The following is a 10,188-nucleotide window of genomic DNA, read 5'->3' as shown; positions in this document are numbered from 1 at the left end:
TGCAGAATCCTCCAATGTGGAGCCCCGGGGTACTGAGGGCAGACTGTACTACTCCATTTTATATAAGAGACTTCGGCAATCGCAGGGGACTGGGTGGGCAGGGGGAGCCTTAGGACCAATTCCTTGCTCATGCTGAGGGATGACTGCGTGTTGAGAACTCTTAACAGTACCCTAGGGCAGAGGGAGAGTACCCAAGGAAAGGCAAGCTTGGAAGAGGATCCCCCTCTGGCATTCATACCTCTGATGGAATAAAATTTAAAGGCAGGACAAAAAAAATTAAACACGGAATTCTGTTCGGGCCTTCTCCCTCCCTAATGCCCAGTGTGCCTCTGCATTACACATTAAGCAGAGCTCCTCACATCTTCACGATCTAAAACAGAGAGAGATGATAAGTATTTTAGCTGCTCAAAACTTGAAAGAGATACTCGTTACATATCTTCTCGCTGTAGATCAGAGAGAGAGCGAAGGCAGAGCAGGTCTCGTTTAAATCTGACAGAGGTTCTAGAACTACTTCATCCTATTCTCGGTCAGAACGGTCCCATTATGACGACTCTCATTATAATGGTCGTTACCATAGGAGATCCCCTTATCAAGAGAGGGCACGCTAGTCTCGGCCATATACCAATAACAGGGCAAGACTGATGGATACTATAAAACTGAGTCCTCTTACTTAGAGATGGAAAAAAAGAGGAAAGGATTCTTCAAAATTAGAAGGAGAATCCAAAAGGACTTCAGAAAATGAAGCAATGAAAAGATGTTATTCTCCCACTAATGAACAGGGATTCCGACGCGGGTCATCATATTCCAAGCAGCGTAAGAGTGCTTCCCGTTATAAATCTGCCCCTTCAAAACCTGCACCCAAGTCTGATAAATTTTAAAATTCTTTCTGTTGTACAGAATTGAATGAGGAAATCAAACAGTCTCATTCTTTTAGTTTACAGACTCCTTGTTCTAAAGGTAGTGAATTAAGAGTGATTAGTAAAGTTCCTGAAAGAGAGAAGATTGGGTCTCCATCTCCATCAAATCGATTAAATGATTCACCTACTTCTAAAAAGCTAGATGAATCACCTGTTTTTAAGTCTGAATTTATAGGACATGATAGCCATGATAGTATTAAGGAATTAGACTCTTTGTGTAAAGTGAAGAATGATTGATTAAGAAGTTATTGTCCCACCGAATTTAATACAAACGGATGTCCTGGGGCAGAATCTGATTTGGCAACATTTTGCACTTCTAAACGTGACACTGTTTTGATGTCTTCTGATGATAGTGTGACTGGATCAGAGATATCCCCTTTGGTCAAAACGTGCATGCTTTCATCAAATGGATTTCAAAACATTAATAGATGTAAAGAGAAAGACTTGGATGATACTCGCATGCAGCATAGTAAGTCAGAAAGCACATTTAGAGAAACAGAACCTCCAGTGTCGCCACACCAGGATCAACTCATACCTTTGCCAGTTATGACTATAGATTATTCCAAAACAATAGTTAAAGAACCAGTTGATGTGAGAGCTTCTTGATGTAAAACCAAAGATTCAGATATATACTGTACTTCAAACGACAACGGCCCTTCTTTGTGTCATTCCGGAGCTGAAAATGCTGAGCCTTTAGTAACGAAGATTTCTTCAAATAGCTTTATGAATTTGCATTTGAAATCAAAACCAGTTATATGTGATAATGGAAGTCTGACAGATCAGCACTCAAAATTTGCATGTGGAGAATATAAGCAGAGTGTTGGTAGTACTAGTTCAGCTTCTGTTAATCATTTTGATGATTTATATCCACCTACAGGGAGCTCATGTATTGCTTCATCTCTTCAGAGTCTTCCAGCAGGGACAAACGTAGACAGTTTAACTCTCCTGCAATGTGGAGAGAATACATCTCCAGTTTTGGATGCTGTGCTAAAGAGTAAAAGCTCAGAGTTTTTAAAGCATGCAGAGAAAGAAATAATAGAGGTAGCTAGTGGCCTTCCTGATTCAGGAAGAGGATTTGCTTCCTGGGAAAACAGGCATAATAATGGACTATCTGGGAAACGTGTGCAGAGGCTCAAGAAGAAGGGATCTCCATACTGCCTGATAGAAGAGGAAGCCCAGAAATCTCTTTAGATGAAGAAGGTGGAAGACGACATGCACATACTTCTGATGACTCAGAAGTTGTATTTTCTTCTTGTGATTTGAATTTAATCATGGAAGACAGTGATGGTGTAACATATACCTTAAAATGTGACAGTAGTGGTCATGCCTCAGAGATTGTATCCACTGTCCATGAAGACTATTCTGGTTCTTCCGAAAGTTCAAGTGATGAAAGTGATTCAGAAGATACAGATTCTGATGATAGCAGTATTCCAAGAAACCGTCTTCAGTCTGTTGTGGTTGTGCCAAAGAATTCTACTTTGACCATGGAAGAAACAAGTCCTTCTTCTTCTCGGAGCAGTCAAAGTTACAGACACTATTCTGACCACTGGGAAGATGAGCGATTGGAGCCAAGGAGGCATTCATTTGAGGAAAAATTTGAGAGTATAGCAAGTAAAGCCTGTCCTCAAACTGAGAAGTTCTTCTTTCATAAAGCAACAGGGAAGAATTCAGAAATCCCTTTTACACAGCCCATCCAAAAACAGATAATCACCTGTCTGAAATTGCTCACCCTCAGAGTGATGGGGTTGATAGTACAAGTCATACAGACATAAAACCTGACCCTCTAGGTCACCCGAATTCTGAGGAAGCAGCGAAAGCCAAAATAACTTCTAGGCAGCAAGAAGAGCTGCCAGTTTATTCTTCTGATGATTCTGAAGATGTCTCAAGTAAGTCTCGGCAACAGACCACTTTCCCTAACAGGCCAGATAGTAGACTGGGAAAAACAGAGTCAAATTTTTCTTCTTGTGAGATCTCCCGGGTGGATGGTTTCCGTTCATCATTGGAAGAGCTCAGAAATCTAGGGTGGGACTTCTCTCAACAAGAAAAGCCTACTACCACATATCAGCAACCTGACAGCAGCTATGGAGCCTGTGGTGGACACAAGTATCAGCAAAGTGCAGAACAGTATAGTGGGACACGTAATTACTGGCAAGGCAATGGCTACTGGGATCCAAGATCAGCAGGTAGACCGCCTGGAACTGGGGTTGTGTATGATCGAATTCAAGGGCAGGTACCAGATTCCTTAACAGATGACCGTGAAGAGGAGGAGAATTGGGATCAACGTGGAGGATCTCACTTTTCAGGCCAGTCCAATAAATTTTTTCTGCCCCTTCAGAAGGACAAGGGGTCAGTGCAAGCACCTGAAATAAGCAGCAATTCCATTAAGGACGCTTTAGCTGTGAATGAGGAGAAAGATCTTCCGAAAAACTTAGAAAAAAATGATAGGAAAGATAGAGGGCCGCTTAAGAAAAGGAGACAGGAATTGGAGAGTGATTCTGAAAGTGACGGTGAGCTTCGGGACAGAAAGAAAGTTAGAGTGGAGGTAGAGCAGGGAGAGACAGCAGTGCCTCTAGGCTCAGCATTGGTTGGGACTTCGTGTGTCATGGAGGACTTCAGGGACCCGGAGCGGTGGAAGGAGTGTGCCAAACAAGGGAAGATGCCTTCTTACTTTGATCTGATTGAAGAAAATGTTTATTTAACAGAAAGAAGGAAGAATAAATCCCATCGGGATTTTAAGCGAATGCAGTGTGAGTGTACACCTCTCTCTAAAGATGAAAGAGCTCAAGGTGAAATAGCATGTGGGGAAGATTGTTTTAATCGTCTCCTCATGAATGAATGTTCGTCTCGTTGTCCAAATGGGGATTATTGTTCCAATAGACGGTTTCAAAGAAAACAGCATGCAGATGTGGAAGTCATACTCACAGAAAAGAAAGGCTGGGGCTTGAGAGCTGCTAAAGATCTTCCTTCGAACACCTTTGTCCTGGAATATTGTGGAGAGGTAGTTGATCATAAAGAGTTTAAGGCCCGGGTAAAGGAGTATGCACGAAACAAAAACATCCACTACTATTTCATGGCCCTGAAGAATGATGAGATAATAGATACCACTCAGAAAGGAAATTGCTCCCGGTTCATGAATCACAGCTGGGAACCAAACTGTGAGAGTCAAAAATGAACTGTGAACGGACAACTGAGAGTTGGGATTTTTACCACCAAACTGGTTCCTTCAGGCTCAGAGTTAACATTTGACTATCAGTTCCAAAGATATGGCAAGGAAGCATAGAGATGTTTCTGTGGGTCGGCTAATTGCTGGGGTTACCTGGGAGGAGAGAACAGAGTCAGCCTCAGAGCAGCAGGAGGGAAAATGAAGAAAGAACGATCTCGGAAGAAGGATTCGGTGGATGGAGAGCTAGAAGCTCTGATGGAGAATGGTGAGGGTCTCTCTGATAAAAACCAGGTGCTCAGCTTATCCTGGCTAATGGCTAGAATTGAAACTTTGGAACAGAAACTTACCTGTCTCAAGCTCATACAGAACACACATTCACAGTCTTGCCTGAAGTCCTTTCTGGAACATCATGGGCTGCCTTTGTTGTGGACCTGGATAGCAGAACTACGTGATGGCCGGGAAAGTAACCAGAAGCTTCAGGAAGAGATTATAAAGACTTTGGAACATTTACCCATTCCTACCGAAAATATGTTGGAGGAAAGCAAAGCACTTCCTATTATTCAACGTTGGTCTCAAACCAAGACTGCTGTCCCTCAGCTGAGCGAAGGAGATGGGTATTCTAGCGAGAATACATCACGTGCTCACACACCGCTCAACACACCTGATTCTTCCACCAAGCTGAGCATAGAAGCTGACACAGACACCCCCAAGAAGCTAATGTTTCGTAGACTTAAAATTATAAGTGAAAATGGCATGGACAGTGTGATCTCTAATGCTACCAGCGAGCTAGAAGGCAAGGATGGCAAAGAGGACCTTGACCAGTTAGAAAACGTCCCTATAGAAGAAGAGGAACAACAGCTACTCACACAACAGCTGCCTGAATCTAAAGTTGATAGTGACATTGCTGTGGAGGCCATTAAGCTACCCACATCTGAACCAGAGGCTGACACTGAAATAGAGCCTAAAGAGAGCAATGGCACAAAACTAGACGAACCTATTGCTGAGGAAACACCATCCCAAGATGAAGAGGAGGGTGTATCTGATGTGGAGAGTGAGAGGAGCCAGGAACAGCCACATAAAACGGTAGATATAAGTGATTTGGCCACCAAGCTCCTGGACAGTTGGAAAGACCTAAAGGAGGTATATCGAATTCCAAAGAAAAGGCAAACTGAAAAGGAGAGCACAATAACCGAACGAGGAAGGGATGCTGTTGGTTTCAGAGATCAAACAGTTGCCCCAAAGACTCCTAACAGGTCAAGAGAGAGAGACCGAGACAAACAAACTCAAAATAAGGAGAAAAGGAAACGAAGGGGCTCCCTCTCACCACCACCTTCTGCCTATGAGCAGGGAACAAAAAGGCCAGGTGGCAGATATGATACACCAACTTCTAAAAAGAAAATACGAATTCAAGATCGCAATCAACTTTCTACAGAGGAGCGTGGAAAGTTGTTTGAGCAGGAGGTAGCTCAGCGGGAGGCTCAAAAACAACAGCAGCAGATGCAGAACCTGGGAATGACGTCTCCACTGCCCTATGACTCTCTTGGCTACCATGCCCCTCATCACCCCTTTGCTGGCTACCCACCAGGTTACCCCATGCAGGCCTATGTGGATCCCAGCAATCCTAATGCTGGAAAGGTGCTCCTCCCCACACCCAGCACGGATCCTGTGTGTTCTCCTTCTCCTTATGATTATTCTCAGCCCTTGGTGGGACATCCTACAGAACCCCTTGCTGCCCCTCCACCTGTGCCCGTGGTGCCACATGTGGCAGCCCCTGTGGAAGTTTCCAGTTCACAGTATGTGGCCCAAAGTGATGGTGTGGTACACCAAGACTCCATGGTCACCGTCCTGCCAGTGCCAGCCCCAGGCCCAGTCCAGGGACAGAATTATGGTGTTTGGGATTCAAACCAACAGTCCGTGAGTGTACAGCAGCAGTACCCTCCTGCACAGTCTCAAGCAACCTTATGTTATCAAGGACAGGCTGCTCCAACTGTCTACGGTGTGACGTCACCCTATTCACAGACAACTCCACCAACTGTACAGAGTTGTGCCCAGCCAAGTCTTCAGTACATCCAGGGACAAAAGATTTTCACAGCTCACCCACAAGGAGTGGTGGTACAGCCAGCCACAGCCGTGACTACAATAGTTGCACCAGGGCAGCCTCAGCCCTTACAGCCACCTGAAAAGGTTGTGACAAATAACCTCTTGGACTTACCACCCCCATCTCCTCCCAAACCGAAAACCATTGTCTTACCTGCCAACTGGAAGACAGCCCGAGACCCAGAAGGGAAGATTTACTACTACCATGTGATCACAAGGCAGACTCAGTGGGATCCTCTTACTTGGGAAAGCCCAGGAGAGGATGCCAGCCTTGAGCATGAAGCTGAGATGGACCTAGGAACCCCAACATATGATGAAAATCCCATGAAGACCTCAAAAAAGCCTAAGACAGCAGAGGCAGACGCCTCCAGTGAGCTGGCTAAGAAAAGCAAACAAGTATTCAGAAAAGGGATGTCCCAGTTCATCGTCCAGTGCCTGAACCCTTACTGGAAACCTGACTGCAAAGTGGGAAGAATTACCACAACTGAAGATTTCAAACACCTAGCTCGCAAGCTGACTCACGGCATTATGAATAAGGAGCTGAAGTACTGTAAGGACCCCGAGGACCTGGAGTGCAATGAGGACGTGAAACACAAAACCAAGGAGTACATTAAGAAGTACATGCAGAAGTTTGGGGCTGTTTCCAAACCCAAACGGGACACTGAATCAGAGTGACCTTCAGGGCCAGGGTTGGAGGACAGGCAAGCTGGTAGGAGAGGCTCTGGGGAGAAGAAATCCTGTGGGCCCTCTCTCCCCACCCCACTGTCAGGGCTGTGCTACTGATGACACATCACCCTGGGGAATTCAAACCTGCAGAATGAGCTCACAAAAATGAGCTCCATCTACAACAAGCGGTCCCTGGTTGTGAGCTGTGGGTAGAGGCCATCTGAGGCAAGGGTTTAGGCCCTTGAGACCTTCCCTTCTGAGATCCCGGCCAGGCCTGACCCCACTCTGAAGGCTGGGTCTCCTCCTTGGCGGTGCTGTCAGCACACAGACTCATGTGCATCCCCACCCACGACCCCTTACCCTGACGATCTGTATTATACTTTAATGTCTATGTGAATATATCGAAAATAATTTGTCTTTCCTGGTTTTTGGCTTTTGTTTTGCTCTTAAGCCTCTGCATGCTAGGATCACAGAAGACTTTGTAAGGATGGTTTAAGTTCTCCTGCAAGGTTTAATGTGTTATCATGTAAATATTCCAGAGCAGGCTGTCTTGTGGTTTCGGCCAGCCTTGTGCTATGTTGATAAGATTGATTTACTGCTTAAAATCACTTTACTTGGGCTTCCCTGGTGGCGCAGTGGTTGAGAGTCCACCTGCCAGTGCAGGGGATGCGAGTTCGTTCCCCAGTCTGGGAAGATCCCACATGCCGCGGAGCAGCTGGGCCCGTGAGCCATGGCCGCTGAGCCTGCGCGTCCGGAGCCTGTGCCCCTCAACGGGAGAGGCCACAACAGTGAGGCCTGCGTACCGCAAAACAAAACAAAAACATCACTTTATCCAATTTTTACTGAACTTTTTATGTAAAAAATAGAATCAATTAAAGAAAAAAAAAGGGTAAGTCTATGCCTTCAAATTCTAACAGGTGGAAGAGTTCTCAGTGCTTTCTGAGAATCTGCTTCCCAGGTTATAATACTCAGTTTGGCTCCAACAGAATTCCCTTTTTCTTAACTTGATAGTTAATTGAATTTTGGAGAAGGTGCGGTTGCAGACAACCACTGGCTGGTGAGAAAGTTTGCTGGGTTGCCTGTGCCAGAACTGGTTTAGGGTCATCTGATAAACAGGAAACAATCACCTAGGACACAGGCAAACCAAGGCATGTAAGCAGGTTGCTGAGGAAACTGGGATGTTTCTGCGGGTGCCAAGCCAGAGCAGACATCGCCCACCTTGGAAAGGTCTCAGGAACAGCCCTGCAGGGGGGCAGGAAAGTCAGGCCTGGTCATGCTTGGGAGTGTGCGTGGTGAGGGCTGTGGGTTGCTACAGCATGAAGCCAGAAGCACGCAGTGTGCCTCTTAAGACCGCAGCAAGGTGATCACCAAGGCTCCTGGGCTGGAGCTACAAGGTAGTCAAAGGACTGAGCACTCTGGGTGTGTAACTGGAGAATGAATTTGGAGCTGGGAAGCAATAAGTTCATAAGCAGCTCAGTCGACCCCTTTGACTTCTCAACTTTCATATGCACCATTTACCATTTCAACGCCTGCCCAGCAAAGAAACTACATTTTAGCAAGAAACAGCTAACCCTCTGATAAGTAAAGTTCTTGCCCTTCCCCCAGGTAAAACACAAACCCCCAACGGTCACTGAATCCATTGCTGCCTATATTAATTGGGCCTCAATTTCAGTCTTAGGTCCCACTAAAGACTACATTGTAAAGTTAACCTCCACCTAGTGTTATATAAAATTAAAATGGGAAGGAGAAGTTAGAATAAACACATACATATAACAGAAAATATGCAAAGCTACCAGTCCTGGTTTCTGTAGTTATTCACGAGGTCAGAGTTGACGTCTATAGCTTCCACCTTCACCCACTTATTCCCTGTTTTCCTTGCCCACAGCCAGAACCCACAGCTCCATCCAGATTCTTTACTGGTAGAATGATTCAATCCTTCCCTTCTGAATTGTCTGAATCCTCAATTGTCCTGCCTTTTTGCAGTTCCTGTAGCTTTCCATTGATCTTTACTGTTGGCATGGAAGTATTGAAGGGAACCTCAGAAAATCTCCTGGGTTCCAGAGAAAATCTCCTGGGTTCCAGAGAAAATCCTCCTTGCTTCCATTAAAAAGGCAACCAATTTCCTGTGGTAACTGAGATAACACCAGTAGATTAACCTCTTTCACCTGTTGGTTCAGTGGTATAAGGAGTGTAAGATGGCCAGGGGGCAGTCTGTGGTAGGCAGAATTCTCAGATGGATCCCACAATTCCTGCACCTTGGGGTAAACACCAGTGTAATTTCCTTTGAGCACTGTAGGGACCTGTAAATACCATTGGATGTCACCTTCATGATTATACAACAATATGGCAAAAGGAATTTTGCAGATGAAATTAGGGTCCCTAATCAGCTGACTATAATTCAATGGGAGATTATCCTGGGTGGGTCCAACCTATCTAATCAGGCAAGTCTTTTAAAAGCAAAAGTTCTATTCTCCAGGATAGATCACATGCTAGGCCACAAGACAAGTTGCAGTAAATTGAAGATTAAAATCATATGTTGGGCTGCACCCCACAGGCCCGCAAGGCTTGTAGTTGCCAGCCTCAAGACTGAAGAAAGAGCCTAGAGACAGCAACACAGACATCAGTGACTTATCGGACGAGGGATCTTACACACCTGAAGCAAGGTCCTGGAGCAACACCTCACAGTTTGTGGCAGACAGCAAGCAGGACATGGCAGCAGTCTTTGCTACCCGGGGGAGGAGGAGGCTGCCATTTATAGGGGGAATTAACGGTCAGGTTGGCTCATAAATCACCAGAGAGACCAGCAGCTGGGGCAGGAAGCAAGCACATAGGCAGTTACTAATTAAGCCCTATAATTAAGAAGATTGGATAGTCATGTGAGTGAAGCAGGTGCTGGCTGAACAGGGGATATAGAGAGCAAGAGGACAGTCATCTTGAATGGCGTGGTCAAACACTCCACCCTTACATACCCTGTATGACCTCTATAATCTTGGCCCATACTTCTTCTGCTATATCCCGGAGGACAGGTAGGTAGAGGTGCAACTGCAACCAAATACCACAAATGCAGTAGAGACAGTCCAACAGGTGGGCAAGCTTTGGAGCCAGGAGCTCATCAAGTCAATTTTTCCTGGACTCTCAGAGGTTGACAGTGGCATTTTGCTGTAGAGCCAGCAATCAAACTCACTTCTCAGTGAGGCCACCATTGTCACCCAGTCCACACACAGATTCCCTTCACTCAGAGTATGACAAGCTGCAAGATGACTAACAGGCACAATATAGGGAAGATCATGACCATTAAGCAAAATACAAGCAGTAACGTCATTCTGAGGTAATGCCGCCCCTGTC

At 45.5% G+C, this 10,188-nt stretch overlaps 1 protein-coding gene across 1 annotated transcript; it reads left to right on the top strand.

Annotated features, from left to right (window-relative positions):
* Positions 1–1,295: 1,295 nt before the first annotated feature.
* On the top strand, positions 1,296–6,852 carry LOC116742477 (histone-lysine N-methyltransferase SETD2-like). The gene is given in 3 exon segments (XM_032610147.1): positions 1,296–2,034; positions 2,037–2,615; positions 2,618–6,852. Coding segments are annotated over 3 exon segments (5,538 nt in total). The 5' UTR covers positions 1,296–1,310.
* Positions 6,853–10,188: the final 3,336 nt, after the last annotated feature.

Source organism: Phocoena sinus, chromosome 17, assembly GCF_008692025.1.
Source record: "Phocoena sinus isolate mPhoSin1 chromosome 17, mPhoSin1.pri, whole genome shotgun sequence".
Taxonomy (NCBI): Eukaryota; Metazoa; Chordata; class Mammalia; order Artiodactyla; family Phocoenidae; genus Phocoena; species Phocoena sinus.
Note: the sequence above shows the minus strand (reverse complement) of the source record. Positions and strands in the feature narration are given on the sequence as shown.